General features: G+C 32.7%; 1 protein-coding gene across 1 annotated transcript; it reads right to left on the bottom strand.

Annotated features, from left to right (window-relative positions):
* Positions 1–20,804: 20,804 nt before the first annotated feature.
* LOC129950126 (60S ribosomal protein L23) lies at positions 20,805–23,414 on the bottom strand. Its single transcript, XM_056061957.1, has 4 exons — positions 23,288–23,414; positions 23,086–23,169; positions 22,891–23,018; positions 20,805–21,036 (listed from the first exon to the last, which is right to left on the bottom strand). The coding sequence occupies exons 1-4, from the start codon at positions 23,298–23,300 to the stop codon at positions 20,839–20,841; spliced, it is 423 nt and encodes a 140-aa protein (XP_055917932.1). The 5' UTR covers positions 23,301–23,414; the 3' UTR covers positions 20,805–20,838.
* Between the last annotated feature and the right edge of the window lie 637 nt (positions 23,415–24,051).

A 24,051-nucleotide genomic window follows, 5' to 3' on the forward strand; every position in this document is an offset into this window, starting at 1 on the left:
TCTCATTTTTTTGTTTGTCTCTTTTTTTTCTACTCGCTGCAAAAGAAGAAAATAGTGAAATGTCAAAAAGACTCCTTGACCTACTGAATGATAACTGAATAAAATCATATTTCAATTTTTTTGGATTACGTTCTACCTTCTACAGACAAACTTATTGTCATTTCAAAGCGAAGCCCCAAAAATAAATTTATTAATTTCTGAAATAACTATTTTTCACCAAATTTTCCTAAACAAACTTTTTTAAAGAAGATTATGTAAATTCTTCAAAAAACGAACATGATATTTGATATGAAACCGAAAACTGTAAGCCAATAGATGATATTTTTTTGTGATTGCAATGCGCAGAAGAGGTTTGAAATTTAGAGACTAACGAAAAATTGAATGTTTTAAAAGATTGTCAAATATTCTATAAAAAACTTTCGCAAGAATTTGAAAAAAAACCTAATTAAATGTTAATGCGTTTAAAATATAATTCAAACATAAAAAAGCATTTTGCCACGCTTTAATATTTTGATATCAGAATTTTCTCATCTATTATAGTGCGAGAAAGATGTTATAAGAAAAATTTTCGGGCTAGCGTTTTTCTTGAAGATTCAAACACGTTTAGGCTTAAGTTGTATAAATTAAAAAATATAATTGATGAAGCAACGTTCATTACTATTTCCAAATTTATGTTTTGCCTCACGGAAGTGCATCAGCAAAATGAGTGTTTTTAAGGCTAAATATTATTAAAACAAACATCGAAAACAAATTGTCATACAAAACAATTAATGCTATAATGTCATATAATGAGATTATTAGGCCTAATAATTGTCAAAATTTTAACCTTCAGCTAATTTATTTATTTAAATTATTATAACAAAGCTTTATTAAGTATTTATATTTTTATATTATTTATACATATTTTTAATAATAATACCTCATGCACGAATAGAGGAAGTGATTTTTTTAATAGTAACAGTATTCAATTTATATCTATTTTTAAAGAACAACTTCAGTTTTATTTTCGTATGGCACGAAAATTTCATAAATGGCACGTTTTTTCAAAAAACGTGGCACGAAAATTTATTTTTTGGCGGCAACGCTGGCTACGACACCCAAAATTTTGTTTGTACTCTTCCAAACTTGCTATCCCAACAAGAGAAAAAACTTGAAATCTTTCACATTATTTTCATTTAAAATCCCAATAGACAATCTTTTTGAAAACAGTTTTATTCTCCGACTCTAAGAACTTTATATTACCTACAATTGGAGCTTGAAACTGTTTATGTAAACATAATATAGTTCAAAAACACAGAAATTTGCTAAAATACATTTTTTCTTACAATAAATCGATGATTTTATAGTGTAGTACATGTACAGTTTATAGAGTACTATAACACTGTATGTGGGTGCAAAAGGCTCATGTTCGAGGTCTGTATCTGCCGTTCCAAGGAAGCTGGAATAAATTTTATCATAAAGCAAATTATGGAATCTATAATAATCTTTCATAATTTTTTTCAGTGTTCTATACTCTTATTTCTGTTTTTAAATAATTCAAGTTTTCGAAAAACCATATAATATTGAAAAATAAACGGATCCTTTAAATATAATCGTACACAATATTGTTTACAAGCCTTTGAAGTATTTGTCAAATCAGGGGAATGAAGTAAGATTTTAACAGTATAAAGTCAACATGACAACTTTCGAAATGTGAAAGCCAAAAATATATTACTCTGCTCTATCACTACTGCTTCCTTAAAAACGGCTATCCTGCTAACTTTATATGTGGCAAAACGAGTAAAGCTCAGAATTCTTGGTTTTCACTGATAAGAAACTGATAAAAGCGGAAATTCTTTGGATACATATTATTAAAACTAATTTTTGACCAAAAACAAAAAAGTGTAATACTAACTTTATATAAAGTTAGTAGGATTGCCGTTTTTAATAAAAAATGTTTAAGTGCCATCGAACAAGGTAAGATCGGTGAACAAGGTACAACCAGTCTAAAATAACGAACACAATTGACCGAAGTTTTAATGTGATTTATTTTTACCTGAGAAATAAAGATTCCTATATGCGAAAAATATGAAAGGCTAAAAAAAAAACTAAAAACCTAACCGAAGAAAAATTGTAAGATAGACATCAAATTCTCGTGACTGCAACAAAATTTTTAAAAAATTGCAGGAATAAGCTCTAGCATTAATAGTTCTGCAAAACAAAAAACTACCGCTTAACTAACAACGAAAAATACGTCTTAATTCTTATAGACTGTAGTTTTCTCGGATATAGAGAAATATAACTTCGAGAGCCTTAATGGGTACAATTACTTTTTTCATGACCTGAGAAAAGAACAACAATTTTAGCCCGTTATCGCAGTCGGGAAGTTAAAGTTATGTTGTTCGGTGCAAAATGACTGCAACCACTCATAAAACTATCCTGAAGAGAAACGAAATTAACGGATATTTTTGGACACCCGCGGTGAATTTTCCAACAGGACAAGGTTTTTATTCACACAGTGCCAACAGTTAAAAGTTGGATCGAAGGGCAAAATGTTGGCCACCTTATTCACATGAACATGAATCTCATTGAAAACATTTGGGAATTCTAAGACAGGAACTCCATAACTTTTTCAATAAGATTTGTGTCGCCTCTAAATTTTTAAAGTTATTAGCGATGAAAAAGGATGTACAAATTACTGAATCTATTGAATAATCATAATTTTGAAAAAAAAAAAATATTTATTTGTAGCGACTTATGTCTAAAAAGTCTAAGTACAGCAGCCTAATTTAAGGGTTTTTTTGAAAAAAGTACTAGGAATAAATGTAAAAAACCAAAGCGGTAATATTGTTATAGTAAATATTTTATCTCGAATCATCAAAAAGAAAGCTGCTGTACGGAGACTTTTTGTAATATGTGTAGTTTAAGTTAGGTTATGTTATGTTAAAGTGCTTGTCCGTGATTCTTTCTTCTTAGCTCGAAACGTAAAAGACTAATTGTGTTACAACTCAAATGATTGATATCGTTTAGATCGTTGCAGCTGTTAAAGAATTCTCCTAGGTAATTCTTCCGTTTTTGAGCTGGAGCAGGGCAAGTACAGAGAAGGTGAAGAACTGTTTCCTTTGACACCGATTATCGAGCTTATATGCGATCAGCTCAGAGATAACAAGCACCTTGAATGGTAGAATTGGTTGTATTGTGCCATTTCTGACGAGTTCATCTGTTCAGCAATTTCCTGGAATGTCTCTTTGGTAAGGCACCCAGCAAAGGTGAATATTAAACTACTGTGCCATCTTCATAAGAGATGATCTACAGTTATGGACTCTTGTGATAGAATTTGTAGACAGAGTTATCAGAGAGTTATTAGCGGCCAGACTATCTGAGAAAATATGTATACAAGATGTTGACACCACGTTTTCTTTATGCCAAAACAAGAATTGACTACAATGGTTGGAAAGGTGGAATGAGAGACATAATTTCAATCGTTCAGAGTACACACCCCTCCAACCCCTTTATATGTTTCTGATCCATCTGTATAACAGCCCAATTCACAAAAATTAACTTTAATCAATCCACTTAAACAGAATAATTTGTGTAATTTTTGGAAATGGGCAGTATTGCATTTTTTAGTCCAATTGTAAGCAGAGGAATAAGAGAATCCTCAAACAGAGAGCTTCGGAGAAGTGTTAAAAAGCATCTTCCTTCCCCTAAAAATGTTAATATTCATTTATTTATAAAAAAAATATTTAAGATTTGGTAATAAATTAGTTTCACTTACATTTTGCTTACAAAAATTAACAAACCAGGCATCAAATGAAAAATCCGCTGCAAAGTAAAATTCAAAACAAGGCAAAATCGGAAATAATCACTTTACAACAAATGTTTTGCGAGCGAAGTTTTTTTTTGTCAAGGTGTAAGTCAATTGTTAAATATAAGTTCCATCTACCACCCCAATTGCACCTGGAATTCGTGGCTTTTCCAAAAATAAGCCTTTTAACTTTCGTTTCTCTCCTCATTGGTTTCAAAATCAGCGATTTTTCGATTGAGGCCAAAACTTCGGCAAGTATTTTTGTCATGGTTTGCTGTGCAATTTGAGCGTTCTTGTCACCATCGATTTGGTTTTGGTAACATCCTAGTGCCAAAAATTTCAATGCGAAACGATAATTCTTAACAAAACCAAAACAAAAGTATATATGTACATATTTCTCATTAAGAATGAGTCCAAACATTCTACCATATACATATACATACTTATATTCACAAACCTTTTCCCACTCAGCTCCATTATGTTGGAATTATCTCTTATGCTTCTGCGTTCAATTTGCTCGTACCGTTCATCATTTCCTTGCAAATTAAACCAAATTCCAATGGTTTCCATTTTTGTAATAATTATTCTTGTCCAAAAATTTGATGTTTTATTTTTGTTTTGTTTTAAAAACTGTTAAACACCTCGATACTCGTTCGAAAGTAGAACATTTTTTGAAAAAAGTTGGTATAACCGGCGTTCGATTCTACTTTTATACGTAGTACGATTCGAAAGTAGAATCGGAAATGAGTTTCGAATAGAATCAAAAGTAGAATCGAAATACATAGTAAGGCCCCTGACATGTTGTTTACCACCCGATCCGTGCATATTGAACTTTGATACGTCAGAAAACAAGACCCTTTCCCATTTTTAGGGACTTTAATTGAGACGAGTTTTTGCAAAAGCCAAACGAGCTTTCACATTTTTTCTAAATAAATAGCTCTTTTGTTATCTGAAAAAACACTCAATCCGGCCTGCAGTGAACGGCGGCTAGTTAATGGGTCAATTGGTAACGTAAGTTCAAGCTTTGCTTCCTGGGCCCCTACTATGTAACTCGATTCTACAATGAAATTGCTCAAATTCGAAAAATTGCTATTTTGTATCTATTTGACTACTTTCGAACAAACTAGAATCGAATAGTTCGAGTAGTGCCAACTATATTCATATAAACTTTCGAATAAACGAGGAACTACGTAACTCGAAAGTATAATTCAAAACAGGGCAAAATCGAAAATAATCACTCTACATCAAATGTGTTTGCGAGCGGAGTTTTTTTTGTCAAAGTGTAACTAAAATGTTATAAATTATTAATATGCAATTAGAATTTAAAAGGTTTTCATTCAAGTTTTTGTGTTTTATTATTTACACCGGGAATTCGTGATTTTTGCAAAAAATAGCGTTTGGACTTTCGTTTATCTTCCTCATTCATTTCAAAATTCATCATCAGCTGGAACATGACACTTTCGATTAAAGTCCTTCGGCAAGAATTTTTGTTATGGTTTGCTGTGCACGTCCAGCTTTCTTATCATCACCGTTGTGGTTTTGGTAACTTCTTATTGCCAAAATCTTCAATGCTGCTGATAACTTCATAATAATTCGAAAAGCATTTTGTCTTCTGCGAGAAGTCATGTCGGATAATATGGTCTTAAGTAAGAACATATCTTTAGACGATAGTTCTAAACAAAACTAAAAAAGTATATATTTTTGATTAGGAATGCGTTCAAATATTCTACCGTATATATAAAGGGTCCGTTAAATAACTTTTTTTTTTTTAAATGCTATACAAAATTCGAGTGTAGCTTCGACGGGTGGCACGTAGCGCCGCCGGCCGTCCTGTGGAAACCAAATTTTGCCAATATACTCCTCATCCGTCTGTGAACAAAAATTCGTTCCACATGGCCCGATAACGATCGCCATTGACTGTAGCGGACACTCCTTGCTTATTTTCGAAGAAAATTGGCCCAATTATGCCTCTGGACCAGAATGCGCACCAAACATTGACTTGTTTTGGATGTATCGTCTATTCAATGTATGCGTACGGGTTTTCTGCGAACCAAATGCTACAATTTTGCTTGTTTACATTCCCGCAAAGATCTAAATGAGCTCCATTTGAAAAGTTGATGAACCATATTCGTTCAGCGGAAAGATAATCTAATAAACTGTGGAATCAGACATGAGCTAAGTGTAACCATTCACGAAAAAAGCACTTCTATGGCGGACCCTATATGTTCAAACCTTTTCTCACTCAGTTCCATTATTTTGGAATTATCAATTATTCTTCTGCGTTTAATTTGCTCGTACCGTTCTTCATTTCCTTGCAAATCGAACCAAATTCCAACGGTGTCCATTTTTGTAATAATTATTTTTGTACAAAAATTTGATGCTTTATTATTGTTTTTTATTATTTTGTTTTTAAAACTGTCAAATAACTCGATACTCGTTCGAAAGTAGAACATTTTTTGAAAATAAGTTGGTATAACTGGCATTCGATTCTACTTTCATACGTGGTACGATTTGAAAGTAGAATCGAAAATGAGTTTCGAATAGAATCAAAAGTAGAATCGAGTTACATAGTAGGGCCCCTGGCCTTCCTCCTCCATGATGGCATAACACTTTTCCACTTTTAATGATTTGTGAATGGAATATTTCTTTGAAATTTCTTTTTTTTTAAATCCCTCAAAATTCGGGATTTTAAATGCGATGAATATTTATTTCCCGCCATTCTTAAAACAAAATCTTTTATTTTTCAATTTAAAAAAAAAACGTTTTCAGCCCTTTTATGGTTGTCAATTATCAATACGCTAGTTGACATTTTTCAATTAAATTGATGAATTGGTATATCGTTGTCAGCAATCAAAATTTTTGATAAACTGTGAACGCTCTTCAGAAATTAGATCTATTGTGAATGATTTAAATTGACACTCTTGGTATTATGGTTGTCAAAATATTTGTTAATTATCAAATTTTAAGTTAATCACAAATTCCTTGTTGATAAAATATTTTACGGATCGCGAAAGCCAAAAGCATGTCTACTATTGAACTATTTTTCGGTGAAAATGAAATTGAAGAAGAAAATACTTTGGAGCAAGCAAAGATTCGAAGAAAACTACGCGATGCTTCAAATCCGATGGATTTGGCTGAACATATGTATGTAGATAAAAGATCTTTTTTAGTTACATTACAAAATCTAATTTGGCTCACTTTTAGATTCATTCAAAACTTTAGACTTTCGAAAGAAGCCTTCCTTAATGTATTTTTAGATATCAACGACAAGTTAAAACCAACGAAAAGACAACAAACCATCCCAAACATACTAAAATTTGCAGCTGTCTTAAGATTCCTTGCGCAAGGAAGCTACCAATTGAATGTTGGGAACGAGTCCGTTAAAAAATTGTAAATGAAATTGAAACGTCAAAAGTAAATAGGCACTATTCACAATAGATTTTTGATCTTTGTTCACAATGGATAAAAAAATGATCAACTCGCGTTCATAATACCAATTTATCAATTAATTGACAAAATGTTTCAATTGTCAATTAATTGATCTTTGACAACCGTAATAAGGCTGTTTATCGATCAAAGTCTCGGCAAAAACTAACTAAACAAAGCAAGCTACACGTAAAAACTTACGTACCTTAAAATAAATTAAATTAAAATGAGACGAAAAGAGAAATGGCCACTAGTTGCAAATGTTTTGCACACCTGAAAACATTATTCAGCCCAATCATTCCATCGTAAATTTTTACGAGTCCCGAAAAACTGTATCATGAAATCCGTTCGTAATGCAAAATTGTTTGAGATTTTCCACTACGAAAGGATTTCATCATACAATTTTTCGGGATTCGTAAAAATTTCCGATTACGATGGAATCCATGAAAGGGCTGATTATTTTTGTAAAAGCAGTGGATTTGTAGATTTTGCCTGTGGATGAATGCTTTAGCTTTATGAACGGTAAGGTGACACATGCAATAGGGTGGAGTGAAAAAAAATGTTGTGTTATTTTTTGATATACATAGCCAGGATGGGTGCCATTAGGAACTTAAAAAACGGTTAAAAAGTTTCAGATCGATCAAAGAAGTTCAAAAGGAGGTTCACAAGTCACTTGAAAAATTATATTAAAAAATTGAAAAACCCTAAGGTCAATATGGAGTTTTTTGTAGATCAGCAGATTTTCTATTGTTTGTTTTTATTTTTTCAAGGCTATTTCTCCATGTAGTAGTCGTAATAATATAAAATAAGTATCACATAAATTCATACAGTCAAACCCCTCTGAATGTAAGCCAATGTGAGGAAAACTTCTATCCGAAACAAAAGAAATACTTCGCTTTTAACCATTTTAACGGAATTGTGCTAAGAAATTCTGTAGAAGTGTGTTGTGTCAGAATCCAATTTATAGAGCATTTACTTACTGTAAACATATCATGTATACAAATATAATAATAATCTATAGTTTCCCTGTTCGCAGCCTACTTAAAAAATGGTGGATAAAAAAAAAGAAATTTAATTTTTTTTGGGGAAACAATAAATTCTATTGCTGTAATAAAATTGCTGTTGTATCTTCATTCGATATTTTTTACCGTGGCGAACGGTAACGTTTAATTTCAGCGGAAATAAAAATAAATTTATCATAAAAACACAATAATATTTATTATTATCCTAATTTTTATAAAACAGGATTAGGTTTAAAATCTCATATATTGCAAGACAATATTTGATTCAGAAGCTATATTGCAAAAATGTTTACTACAAAACACAAGTCAAAAGATTTAATTTTTGGTAACCCAGAACCATTAAAACAATGGTTCTTGCCAACTTTTAAAGATATTATAAAAGAGTATTTATACATTCTATTAGAACTAAGAACTACAACTACAAAAAAGTACCAACCATTTCAGAGGTATCTGATGGAAAAAAGCTTCCCTGCCTACTATTTCTCATTCGTCTTTTGTTAGAAATATTAGACAAACAAAACGAAAAACATAAAAAACACCTAAAAAATTACAAAGTAAACGAAAAAAGAAGTAAGCTGGAAGATTTTAAATTGCAATTGCAACCGTTTTTGAGTCAATCTGATACACTTTTCGATATTATGCTCTTGCCAGTGTGACTTATCTCAACACTGCTCTTGTGATCAAGTTAGAAAAGTATCTGCTCTTGGACAAGACTTTTTATTAGATCAAAGAACTACAAGAAAGTTATTCATTGGAAATATTTATATTGGTGCTACTCGAAGATTGCAAAAAACCCTTAAAAGAAAGAATAAAAGCGGTGAAAACATAAACCGGAAAAATCAAACAAAAAAAGCAGAATCTATATCTGTATCTGATGCTCCTAACAAAAATGTTCTTGAAATATCGACTGATAGTTTTGATTCTGACGAAACAGAAAGCGACAGTGACAGCGACTTCTTAATTTCTCCTGACAAAAAAAAAAACAAAGACAATTAAACCAAACACAAGCCAAATGCGATTAAAACTACTTAGTTTGGGAACTGCTTGCGATCGAACAGGTGTATCAGATAGGAAAGCAGCTATAATCGCAAGTAGTGTTTTGCAAGACGTGGGCTTAATTTCTAAAGAAGACCAATCAAAAGTCATAGATCGTTCTAAAAGGCGTTCGAGATTTGGAATCAGACAAAAATTACAAACAAATGTTCTATACAATCAATCTCGGCTTGAGGCCATTTATTTTGATGGTCAAAAAGATCGAACATACAATACAATTTCTGTGGAAGAACATATTTCTCTTGTCCAAGAACCTGGTTCACACTACGTGGGACATCTTTCTCTAGCGATGGAAAATCAAAAACTATTTGCGAGTCCATACTTAGTTTTTTTGATTCGAAACAAATTTCATTGGTTAACCTTGTTGCCATAGGCTGTGACGGAACTGTTTCAAATCCTGGTTCAAAGGGTGGTGTAATTAGATTGATCGAAGAAACACTAAAAAAGCCTTTGCAATGGAACATTTGCTTGCTTCATTGCAATGAGTTGCCACTCCGACATCTTTTACAAAATTTGGATGGTCAGACAACAGGTCCATATGGGTTTTCTGGGCTTATTGGAAAGAATTTAGAATGTTGTGAAAAGATGGATCTGAAAAACTTTGTTCCAATACTAGAAATAATAGATCTTTTACCAGATAAATCTAATATAAATGACATTAGCTTTGAGCAAAAATACCTACATAATATATGTCAAGCTGTAGCTACGGGAAATGTCCCAGTATCTTAACTGTCAAGAAACCCGTGAAATTATCACATGCTCGTTGGCTGACTGCCGCAAACAGGATGATGAGGCTTTATATAGGAACTGAAAATCCATACGATAATTTGGTAGTTTTAGTTAACTTTGTTGGTCGTTCAATTAAAAGTCATCCTTCTTGCAAAGATGGCTCATATCACTTATGGAAAATGATTTCGTTGTCGCGATATATGTATCCAAAACTGAAAAAAATCATTGACCCTGTTATACAACGAAATGCATTGTACGCTCATCCGGAAAACTTGATTTTAACTATGATGGCCGACTCGAGAGTAGCGATTCGTGAGTTAGCGCTCAGGCGATTGATGAAAGCACGATCAAAATAAAATAAAATGGAAATTCGGAAGTTTTCAGTTAATAAAATAAACTTTAAGGCCAAGGATTATGTGGATTTAATCAACTGGCAGGAAGTTAAAGTTACTGAACCACCTGTCACCAAATTCCTTACCGACGACATTATTTCCAGTTTTATTAACTGCGGAGACTTTCAAAACATAACTTATCCTCGATTCCCATGCCACAGTCAAAGTATTGAGCGATGTGTTAAACTAGTAACCGAAGCTTCAGCTGAAGTTTTTGGATACAAAAACAGGGATGGGCTTATAAGAGCTAAAATAGCTTGAAAAGCAATGCCTAAGTTTAATACCTACAAAAAAGAGTTTCGCTATAGAAACACCAAATGAGTAAAAAAGCACTCAAATGGTTGGGTTGGGTGTTGGACGGAACTCAAAAGCAGCTACCTCCACGTGGTGAGTTCTGGGTGGTTTGGAAAAAAAATAGCCTAAACGCTGCAAATTATTAATTTTTCCAGAGCGTTGTGAACCCTCAAGACATTTTTTGATCGGACTAAGATTTGTTGTGCTCTTTTTTGATGACTAATAGCACCCGTTCCTGGTATGCACAAGAAAAAAATTTAGTTTCGCTCCACCCTAACATACAAGTCTAAAGCAATATAAAATATTTCATTGGAACAACGTTTATACATACGAATTTTCGTTTTTTTTAATAGGCGGTTATAGTTACAGTACTGTATATGCAAAATTGCTACAGTTAAGTTTTTTGAACTTTCGAGAAAATTAATAAAGGAGGTTTTTACAACCAAGTTTTTTTTTAAATGTCCCACCTCACCTACGCAATACCATATACAGTTGTTCAACATAATAGAAGGAACAAATTTAGCTAATTACTCTAAGTCCTAAGTAAAGAAATGCATCATTTATAATTAACACTCAAATCTTTCAACAGACGTTTTTTGATGAACCACATTCTGGAAACTTTATGCAAATAAAAAGATTTTTTGAAATTTATTTTTTTTTTAAAAGATTTTATTCCACGTCTTAAGCGATTGAGCTTGCGTTTGAAGCAATACGGGGCCATAGATCAGCGCACTCTTTTGCAACAGGACCTGTAATAGCGGAACCTTTCATTTCACCTTTGTTATTCACTATTACCCCCGCATTGTCCTCAAAATATATAAACACCCCGTCCCTCCTCCTGAAAGGTTTTCTTTGCCTGATAACAACAGCTGGCATTACCTTAAAAATAAATAAACAAACAAAATATATTAATTAAATTTGATACACATAAAATTGTTCAATGTTTTGTGTTAGAGATAGTTTCAATGTCTTCTACATAAAATGTTGGTAAAATAAGTTCGAATTGTATCTTCTAATCAAATCGTATTTAAGTCATAAATAACAAAAGGTTACAATTACTTTTTTCATGACCTGAGAAAAGAACAACAATTTTAGCCCGTTATCGCAGTCGGGAAGTTAAAGTTATGTTGTTCGGTGCAAAATGACTGCAACCACTCATAAAACTATCCTGAAGAGAAACGAAATTAACGGATATTTTTGGACACCCGCGGTGAATTTTCCAACAGGACAAGGTTTTTATTCACACAGTGCCAACAGTTAAAAGTTGGATCGAAGGGCAAAATGTTGGCCACCTTATTCACATGAACATGAATCTCATTGAAAACATTTGGGAATTCTAAGACAGGAACTCCATAACTTTTTCAATAAGATTTGTGTCGCCTCTAAATTTTTAAAGTTATTAGCGATGAAAAAGGATGTACAAATTACTGAATCTATTGAATAATCATAATTTTGAAAAAAAAAAAATATTTATTTGTAGCGACTTATGTCTAAAAAGTCTAAGTACAGCAGCCTAATTTAAGGGTTTTTTTGAAAAAAGTACTAGGAATAAATGTAAAAAACCAAAGCGGTAATATTGTTATAGTAAATATTTTATCTCGAATCATCAAAAAGAAAGCTGCTGTACGGAGACTTTTTGTAATATGTGTAGTTTAAGTTAGGTTATGTTATGTTAAAGTGCTTGTCCGTGATTCTTTCTTCTTAGCTCGAAACGTAAAAGACTAATTGTGTTACAACTCAAATGATTGATATCGTTTAGATCGTTGCAGCTGTTAAAGAATTCTCCTAGGTAATTCTTCCGTTTTTGAGCTGGAGCAGGGCAAGTACAGAGAAGGTGAAGAACTGTTTCCTTTGACACCGATTATCGAGCTTATATGCGATCAGCTCAGAGATAACAAGCACCTTGAATGGTAGAATTGGTTGTATTGTGCCATTTCTGACGAGTTCATCTGTTCAGCAATTTCCTGGAATGTCTCTTTGGTAAGGCACCCAGCAAAGGTGAATATTAAACTACTGTGCCATCTTCATAAGAGATGATCTACAGTTATGGACTCTTGTGATAGAATTTGTAGACAGAGTTATCAGAGAGTTATTAGCGGCCAGACTATCTGAGAAAATATGTATACAAGATGTTGACACCACGTTTTCTTTATGCCAAAACAAGAATTGACTACAATGGTTGGAAAGGTGGAATGAGAGACATAATTTCAATCGTTCAGAGTACACACCCCTCCAACCCCTTTATATGTTTCTGATCCATCTGTATAACAGCCCAATTCACAAAAATTAACTTTAATCAATCCACTTAAACAGAATAATTTGTGTAATTTTTGGAAATGGGCAGTATTGCATTTTTTAGTCCAATTGTAAGCAGAGGAATAAGAGAATCCTCAAACAGAGAGCTTCGGAGAAGTGTTAAAAAGCATCTTCCTTCCCCTAAAAATGTTAATATTCATTTATTTATAAAAAAAATATTTAAGATTTGGTAATAAATTAGTTTCACTTACATTTTGCTTACAAAAATTAACAAACCAGGCATCAAATGAAAAATCCGCTGCAAAGTAAAATTCAAAACAAGGCAAAATCGGAAATAATCACTTTACAACAAATGTTTTGCGAGCGAAGTTTTTTTTTGTCAAGGTGTAAGTCAATTGTTAAATATAAGTTCCATCTACCACCCCAATTGCACCTGGAATTCGTGGCTTTTCCAAAAATAAGCCTTTTAACTTTCGTTTCTCTCCTCATTGGTTTCAAAATCAGCGATTTTTCGATTGAGGCCAAAACTTCGGCAAGTATTTTTGTCATGGTTTGCTGTGCAATTTGAGCGTTCTTGTCACCATCGATTTGGTTTTGGTAACATCCTAGTGCCAAAAATTTCAATGCGAAACGATAATTCTTAACAAAACCAAAACAAAAGTATATATGTACATATTTCTCATTAAGAATGAGTCCAAACATTCTACCATATACATATACATACTTATATTCACAAACCTTTTCCCACTCAGCTCCATTATGTTGGAATTATCTCTTATGCTTCTGCGTTCAATTTGCTCGTACCGTTCATCATTTCCTTGCAAATTAAACCAAATTCCAATGGTTTCCATTTTTGTAATAATTATTCTTGTCCAAAAATTTGATGTTTTATTTTTGTTTTGTTTTAAAAACTGTTAAACACCTCGATACTCGTTCGAAAGTAGAACATTTTTTGAAAAAAGTTGGTATAACCGGCGTTCGATTCTACTTTTATACGTAGTACGATTCGAAAGTAGAATCGGAAATGAGTTTCGAATAGAATCAAAAGTAGAATCGAAATACATAGTAAGGCCCCTGACATGTTGTTTACCACCCGATCCGTGCATATTGAACTTTGATACGTCAGAAAACAAGACCCTTTCCCATTTTTAGGGACTTTAATTGAGACGAGTTTTTGCAAAAGCCAAACGAGCTTTCACATTTTTTCTAAATAAATAGCTCTTTTGTTATCTGAAAAAACACTCAATCCGGCCTGCAGTGAACGGCGGCTAGTTAATGGGTCAATTGGTAACGTAAGTTCAAGCTTTGCTTCCTGGGCCCCTACTATGTAACTCGATTCTACAATGAAATTGCTCAAATTCGAAAAATTGCTATTTTGTATCTATTTGACTACTTTCGAACAAACTAGAATCGAATAGTTCGAGTAGTGCCAACTATATTCATATAAACTTTCGAATAAACGAGGAACTACGTAACTCGAAAGTATAATTCAAAACAGGGCAAAATCGAAAATAATCACTCTACATCAAATGTGTTTGCGAGCGGAGTTTTTTTTGTCAAAGTGTAACTAAAATGTTATAAATTATTAATATGCAATTAGAATTTAAAAGGTTTTCATTCAAGTTTTTGTGTTTTATTATTTACACCGGGAATTCGTGATTTTTGCAAAAAATAGCGTTTGGACTTTCGTTTATCTTCCTCATTCATTTCAAAATTCATCATCAGCTGGAACATGACACTTTCGATTAAAGTCCTTCGGCAAGAATTTTTGTTATGGTTTGCTGTGCACGTCCAGCTTTCTTATCATCACCGTTGTGGTTTTGGTAACTTCTTATTGCCAAAATCTTCAATGCTGCTGATAACTTCATAATAATTCGAAAAGCATTTTGTCTTCTGCGAGAAGTCATGTCGGATAATATGGTCTTAAGTAAGAACATATCTTTAGACGATAGTTCTAAACAAAACTAAAAAAGTATATATTTTTGATTAGGAATGCGTTCAAATATTCTACCGTATATATAAAGGGTCCGTTAAATAACTTTTTTTTTTTTAAATGCTATACAAAATTCGAGTGTAGCTTCGACGGGTGGCACGTAGCGCCGCCGGCCGTCCTGTGGAAACCAAATTTTGCCAATATACTCCTCATCCGTCTGTGAACAAAAATTCGTTCCACATGGCCCGATAACGATCGCCATTGACTGTAGCGGACACTCCTTGCTTATTTTCGAAGAAAATTGGCCCAATTATGCCTCTGGACCAGAATGCGCACCAAACATTGACTTGTTTTGGATGTATCGTCTATTCAATGTATGCGTACGGGTTTTCTGCGAACCAAATGCTACAATTTTGCTTGTTTACATTCCCGCAAAGATCTAAATGAGCTCCATTTGAAAAGTTGATGAACCATATTCGTTCAGCGGAAAGATAATCTAATAAACTGTGGAATCAGACATGAGCTAAGTGTAACCATTCACGAAAAAAGCACTTCTATGGCGGACCCTATATGTTCAAACCTTTTCTCACTCAGTTCCATTATTTTGGAATTATCAATTATTCTTCTGCGTTTAATTTGCTCGTACCGTTCTTCATTTCCTTGCAAATCGAACCAAATTCCAACGGTGTCCATTTTTGTAATAATTATTTTTGTCCAAAAATTTGATGCTTTATTATTGTTTTTTATTATTTTGTTTTTAAAACTGTCAAATAACTCGATACTCGTTCGAAAGTAGAACATTTTTTGAAAATAAGTTGGTATAACTGGCATTCGATTCTACTTTCATACGTGGTACGATTTGAAAGTAGAATCGAAAATGAGTTTCGAATAGAATCAAAAGTAGAATCGAGTTACATAGTAGGGCCCCTGGCCTTCCTCCTCCATGATGGCATAACACTTTTCCACTTTTAATGATTTGTGAATGGAATATTTCTTTGAAATTTCTTTTTTTTTAAATCCCTCAAAATTCGGGATTTTAAATGCGATGAATATTTATTTCCCGCCATTCTTAAAACAAAATCTTTTATTTTTCAATTTAAAAAAAAAACGTTTTCAGCCCTTTTATGGTTGTCAATTATCAATACGCTAGTTGACATTTTTCAATTAAATTGATGAATTGGTATATCGTTGTCAGCAATCAAAATTTTTGATAAACTGTGAACGCTCTTCAGAAATTAGATCTATTGTGAATGATTTAAATTGACACTCTTGGTATTATGGTTGTCAAAATATTTGTTAATTATCAAATTTTAAGTTAATCACAAATTCCTTGTTGATAAAATATTTTACGGATCGCGAAAGCCAAAAGCATGTCTACTATTGAACTATTTTTCGGTGAAAATGAAATTGAAGAAGAAAATACTTTGGAGCAAGCAAAGATTCGAAGAAAACTACGCGATGCTTCAAATCCGATGGATTTGGCTGAACATATGTATGTAGATAAAAGATCTTTTTTAGTTACATTACAAAATCTAATTTGGCTCACTTTTAGATTCATTCAAAACTTTAGACTTTCGAAAGAAGCCTTCCTTAATGTATTTTTAGATATCAACGACAAGTTAAAACCAACGAAAAGACAACAAACCATCCCAAACATACTAAAATTTGCAGCTGTCTTAAGATTCCTTGCGCAAGGAAGCTACCAATTGAATGTTGGGAACGAGTCCGTTAAAAAATTGTAAATGAAATTGAAACGTCAAAAGTAAATAGGCACTATTCACAATAGATTTTTGATCTTTGTTCACAATGGATAAAAAAATGATCAACTCGCGTTCATAATACCAATTTATCAATTAATTGACAAAATGTTTCAATTGTCAATTAATTGATCTTTGACAACCGTAATAAGGCTGTTTATCGATCAAAGTCTCGGCAAAAACTAACTAAACAAAGCAAGCTACACGTAAAAACTTACGTACCTTAAAATAAATTAAATTAAAATGAGACGAAAAGAGAAATGGCCACTAGTTGCAAATGTTTTGCACACCTGAAAACATTATTCAGCCCAATCATTCCATCGTAAATTTTTACGAGTCCCGAAAAACTGTATCATGAAATCCGTTCGTAATGCAAAATTGTTTGAGATTTTCCACTACGAAAGGATTTCATCATACAATTTTTCGGGATTCGTAAAAATTTCCGATTACGATGGAATCCATGAAAGGGCTGATTATTTTTGTAAAAGCAGTGGATTTGTAGATTTTGCCTGTGGATGAATGCTTTAGCTTTATGAACGGTAAGGTGACACATGCAATAGGGTGGAGTGAAAAAAAATGTTGTGTTATTTTTTGATATACATAGCCAGGATGGGTGCCATTAGGAACTTAAAAAACGGTTAAAAAGTTTCAGATCGATCAAAGAAGTTCAAAAGGAGGTTCACAAGTCACTTGAAAAATTATATTAAAAAATTGAAAAACCCTAAGGTCAATATGGAGTTTTTTGTAGATCAGCAGATTTTCTATTGTTTGTTTTTATTTTTTCAAGGCTATTTCTCCATGTAGTAGTCGTAATAATATAAAATAAGTATCACATAAATTCATACAGTCAAACCCCTCTGAATGTAAGCCAATGTGAGGAAAACTTCTATCCGAAACAAAAGAAATACTTCGCTTTTAACCATTTTAACGGAATTGTGCTAAGAAATTCTGTAGAAGTGTGTTGTGTCAGAATCCAATTTATAGAGCATTTACTTACTGTAAACATATCATGTATACAAATATAATAATAATCTATAGTTTCCCTGTTCGCAGCCTACTTAAAAAATGGTGGATAAAAAAAAAGAAATTTAATTTTTTTTGGGGAAACAATAAATTCTATTGCTGTAATAAAATTGCTGTTGTATCTTCATTCGATATTTTTTACCGTGGCGAACGGTAACGTTTAATTTCAGCGGAAATAAAAATAAATTTATCATAAAAACACAATAATATTTATTATTATCCTAATTTTTATAAAACAGGATTAGGTTTAAAATCTCATATATTGCAAGACAATATTTGATTCAGAAGCTATATTGCAAAAATGTTTACTACAAAACACAAGTCAAAAGATTTAATTTTTGGTAACCCAGAACCATTAAAACAATGGTTCTTGCCAACTTTTAAAGATATTATAAAAGAGTATTTATACATTCTATTAGAACTAAGAACTACAACTACAAAAAAGTACCAACCATTTCAGAGGTATCTGATGGAAAAAAGCTTCCCTGCCTACTATTTCTCATTCGTCTTTTGTTAGAAATATTAGACAAACAAAACGAAAAACATAAAAAACACCTAAAAAATTACAAAGTAAACGAAAAAAGAAGTAAGCTGGAAGATTTTAAATTGCAATTGCAACCGTTTTTGAGTCAATCTGATACACTTTTCGATATTATGCTCTTGCCAGTGTGACTTATCTCAACACTGCTCTTGTGATCAAGTTAGAAAAGTATCTGCTCTTGGACAAGACTTTTTATTAGATCAAAGAACTACAAGAAAGTTATTCATTGGAAATATTTATATTGGTGCTACTCGAAGATTGCAAAAAACCCTTAAAAGAAAGAATAAAAGCGGTGAAAACATAAACCGGAAAAATCAAACAAAAAAAGCAGAATCTATATCTGTATCTGATGCTCCTAACAAAAATGTTCTTGAAATATCGACTGATAGTTTTGATTCTGACGAAACAGAAAGCGACAGTGACAGCGACTTCTTAATTTCTCCTGACAAAAAAAAAAAACAAAGACAATTAAACCAAACACAAGCCAAATGCGATTAAAACTACTTAGTTTGGGAACTGCTTGCGATCGAACAGGTGTATCAGATAGGAAAGCAGCTATAATCGCAAGTAGTGTTTTGCAAGACGTGGGCTTAATTTCTAAAGAAGACCAATCAAAAGTCATAGATCGTTCTAAAAGGCGTTCGAGATTTGGAATCAGACAAAAATTACAAACAAATGTTCTATACAATCAATCTCGGCTTGAGGCCATTTATTTTGATGGTCAAAAAGATCGAACATACAATACAATTTCTGTGGAAGAACATATTTCTCTTGTCCAAGAACCTGGTTCACACTACGTGGGACATCTTTCTCTAGCGATGGAAAATCAAAAACTATTTGCGAGTCCATACTTAGTTTTTTTGATTCGAAACAAATTTCATTGGTTAACCTTGTTGCCATAGGCTGTGACGGAACTGTTTCAAATCCTGGTTCAAAGGGTGGTGTAATTAGATTGATCGAAGAAACACTAAAAAAGCCTTTGCAATGGAACATTTGCTTGCTTCATTGCAATGAGTTGCCACTCCGACATCTTTTACAAAATTTGGATGGTCAGACAACAGGTCCATATGGGTTTTCTGGGCTTATTGGAAAGAATTTAGAATGTTGTGAAAAGATGGATCTGAAAAACTTTGTTCCAATACTAGAAATAATAGATCTTTTACCAGATAAATCTAATATAAATGACATTAGCTTTGAGCAAAAATACCTACATAATATATGTCAAGCTGTAGCTACGGGAAATGTCCCAGTATCTTAACTGTCAAGAAACCCGTGAAATTATCACATGCTCGTTGGCTGACTGCCGCAAACAGGATGATGAGGCTTTATATAGGAACTGAAAATCCATACGATAATTTGGTAGTTTTAGTTAACTTTGTTGGTCGTTCAATTAAAAGTCATCCTTCTTGCAAAGATGGCTCATATCACTTATGGAAAATGATTTCGTTGTCGCGATATATGTATCCAAAACTGAAAAAAATCATTGACCCTGTTATACAACGAAATGCATTGTACGCTCATCCGGAAAACTTGATTTTAACTATGATGGCCGACTCGAGAGTAGCGATTCGTGAGTTAGCGCTCAGGCGATTGATGAAAGCACGATCAAAATAAAATAAAATGGAAATTCGGAAGTTTTCAGTTAATAAAATAAACTTTAAGGCCAAGGATTATGTGGATTTAATCAACTGGCAGGAAGTTAAAGTTACTGAACCACCTGTCACCAAATTCCTTACCGACGACATTATTTCCAGTTTTATTAACTGCGGAGACTTTCAAAACATAACTTATCCTCGATTCCCATGCCACAGTCAAAGTATTGAGCGATGTGTTAAACTAGTAACCGAAGCTTCAGCTGAAGTTTTTGGATACAAAAACAGGGATGGGCTTATAAGAGCTAAAATAGCTTGAAAAGCAATGCCTAAGTTTAATACCTACAAAAAAGAGTTTCGCTATAGAAACACCAAATGAGTAAAAAAGCACTCAAATGGTTGGGTTGGGTGTTGGACGGAACTCAAAAGCAGCTACCTCCACGTGGTGAGTTCTGGGTGGTTTGGAAAAAAAATAGCCTAAACGCTGCAAATTATTAATTTTTCCAGAGCGTTGTGAACCCTCAAGACATTTTTTGATCGGACTAAGATTTGTTGTGCTCTTTTTTGATGACTAATAGCACCCGTTCCTGGTATGCACAAGAAAAAAATTTAGTTTCGCTCCACCCTAACATACAAGTCTAAAGCAATATAAAATATTTCATTGGAACAACGTTTATACATACGAATTTTCGTTTTTTTTAATAGGCGGTTATAGTTACAGTACTGTATATGCAAAATTGCTACAGTTAAGTTTTTTGAACTTTCGAGAAAATTAATAAAGGAGGTTTTTACAACCAAGTTTTTTTTTAAATGTCCCACCTCACCTACGCAATACCATATACAGTTGTTCAACATAATAGAAGGAACAAATTTAGCTAATTACTCTAAGTCCTAAGTAAAGAAATGCATCATTTATAATTAACACTCAAATCTTTCAACAGACGTTTTTTGATGAACCACATTCTGGAAACTTTATGCAAATAAAAAGATTTTTTGAAATTTATTTTTTTTTTAAAAGATTTTATTCCACGTCTTAAGCGATTGAGCTTGCGTTTGAAGCAATACGGGGCCATAGATCAGCGCACTCTTTTGCAACAGGACCTGTAATAGCGGAACCTTTCATTTCACCTTTGTTATTCACTATTACCCCCGCATTGTCCTCAAAATATATAAACACCCCGTCCCTCCTCCTGAAAGGTTTTCTTTGCCTGATAACAACAGCTGGCATTACCTTAAAAATAAATAAACAAACAAAATATATTAATTAAATTTGATACACATAAAATTGTTCAATGTTTTGTGTTAGAGATAGTTTCAATGTCTTCTACATAAAATGTTGGTAAAATAAGTTCGAATTGTATCTTCTAATCAAATCGTATTTAAGTCATAAATAACAAAAGGTTATGTGTTGTGTTTTTGATACATTGTTCAGACCAGCTACGGATGTCATAACTTCACTTTGGAGCGTTAACAAAACTGCTTTTTCTTCACTTCAAGTGGATATTACAAAACAAGTATGGAACGAAAATCCTATCTGGGAAAATTAATTGTTTGAAAAGTCGAAAGATTGGAGATTGAATCATGCCAGTAGAAAAAAATCAAATAATTGTTAGATATTGCGAAGAATTTAATTTGGTGTCTCGTCCAGTGAAAGCTTTACAACTGGCACATACTTTTTTAAACTGGGTAGGTACAAACTCCTTAAATTCTTTATGTTAGGGCAACTATCAATCTTATTTATCCAAAAAAACTTCAATTACTGTTGTTTTTCGCAAAAAACCTTTATGGTTGACCAATGTTCTCGAAAAGTCGACAAAAATTGCATCTTAAATTTTGATTTGACAGTTTGTATGTCAAGTAAAGTGTACTATACTAAAATTAGAAAGATTAATGCTTCAACGTCACAGTGGAATTAAATCTTACAACAAAACAATTTTGCAAACGAGGTTTCTTCACCGTGTTAAAATCTTCTAAGCCACGTGAAAGATAAAGATAAGCCATTTATAGAATAACACTTAAAGCTAAAAGCTGGTAGGCTTTCTATCTTATTCTTGTTTTTAAGACCTGATTTAATCCGTGAAGTTGTCGTGGACGTAATAAGGAATAAAGTTTCCCATACAAATCTTCGAGGATTACGTGAATAATGTTCTAACTTTCCGTTGGAATATATTAAAATCAAAAATTGAGTTTCTGGGAGAATTGGGATTTGAGCTAAAGAACAGAAGAATGTTTTAGACATTTCAAATTTTCTCCTTGAACATATTTTTTAAATATAAAAACGAAACCATTTATAAGAGAACACTTTTTCCTCAGGTCCGATGCAAATTTGAGGCTAAATCAAAGTTTTGACTGAAATTAAGTAGGATAGCGACGACTTTTCATACAAAAATAACGATAACATAAGTTTCTTAAATGCCTTGAAAACTAACAATATAAATTGTCGGTGTTATCAATGCTAGTTGTAATTGGCGCCTTTATGGGAGATTAGATTGTATATATTCCCAATTTTTGTTCTATATCCACAATTTTGGGTTGAAATTTGTCGTCTTGTTACCGAGAAAGTTGGAAGAATACAAACGAATGACAGATTTCATCCAATTCGTCATAAGAAAGTATGCAGAACTGCTCTTGAACATCTTAAGTTGTTCACTTAACTAATTTACCAGATGGTAAAATACGTATTTTTTTTCAGTGTTAATATAGTTTTGTTTCTTTTAAGGTCAGTTCATTTTTGTTTTCTTGAACTTTCATTTTATGGTCAAGGTTACGCATAACTCCACTTTCCACTTTAAGCAAGGAAATTTGATTTGCAGGGCAAATTCATCAACCGATTAAAATGGCATACATTTGGCATTGACAACAGACTTCGAGAAAAGAGCAGCAATTAAGATACTTGTTATTTCTCGATTATGATGTCAGTACCATCATCTTTTGTTCAAAGAGCCTGTTATTAGAAGACGAGCCGAAAGTTCATTACAAGTTTTTTCTCGTTGCACCAAACAACACAAAAAGCGGCAACCACACGTGAACTACTTCATATCTTTTCCCAACAAAAAAAATCAAAAGAAGCACTCTTTCAACTAACCTTTTTCCGGAGTTCAGGCTTTCCCTTCTTTACTGTAGCGACAAACATGTCTCCAACTCCAGCAGCTGGAAGACGGTTCAAACGACCACGAATTCCGTGAACAGCAATGACATACAGATTCTTACCACCTGTAAATTAAACAATAATTACTTATTAAAAACGTTCTCTACAATTTATTTATATTATAATTCGCACCTGTATTGTCAGCACAGTTCATTACGGCTCCAACTGGGAGACCTAAGGAAATACGGAATTTCCCTCCAGCGGTTCCACCACGTCCTTAAAACAAAAAATATTGACATTAATATTTAAGAACATTCATTTAAAAGTTTATTTTATATATGATGTTATGAAATAAACACTAATTTAAAAGATTTATAAAGATTATTTTCCACACCTCTTTTAGACATTTTACGGCCTGTTCAGTTTACAACGGGAAATCAAAAGAAAAGGACAAATGCCAATTTTGTTTCAGAAACTTCAAATTCTACATCCGTGCAGTCTTACCAACATAAAAATAAAGGGTGCGCACAGAAAATGATAACCAGTATGGAATTCCAAATGGTTAGTTTACTTTTTCGCACATAGATGTCACTAAAAGTAACGCTAATATCTCAACAAAAATAACTTGAACTTTTCTGCGACACAAATAAAGTGTGTCTTTGGTTTCAATATAAATTGGACTTGATAAATTTTGTATAATTTATACAAACAGTTGATAGCATAATAAGAAGCCTTAAGCTTTATTCACACGATTACGACCAACGACCATGGAATGAACGAATATTCGTCGATTTTGACATTTCTTTCACATGAGAGTTTTTAATTCGTCGCAAATAAACGCCATTCATCATCGAAACCAAAACAAGAATGATTTTTTAAGCTTAAGTAAGACGGGTTTTTAATTCGTTGCGAGTGTGGATAATGTGGAACGCGAATAAAGTTTGACAGTTCGTATCAACTACAATTTTTTTCACTACGAATAAATTTGTTTTCTTAAATTTATTAATATATGATATTGAAAATATGATATTGCTATCGTTTTGTTAAGAATTTGTGTGGAAATATGTCTCCAAACTTATATAAACTCACATTTTGTAATTCATTCGTCGTTTGTTGGTCGCGCATGTGAATACTACCTTACTTAGTTGCCTGCAACCT

Source organism: Eupeodes corollae, chromosome 3 (assembly GCF_945859685.1).
Source record: "Eupeodes corollae chromosome 3, idEupCoro1.1, whole genome shotgun sequence".
NCBI lineage: Eukaryota > Metazoa > Arthropoda > Insecta > Diptera > Syrphidae > Eupeodes > Eupeodes corollae.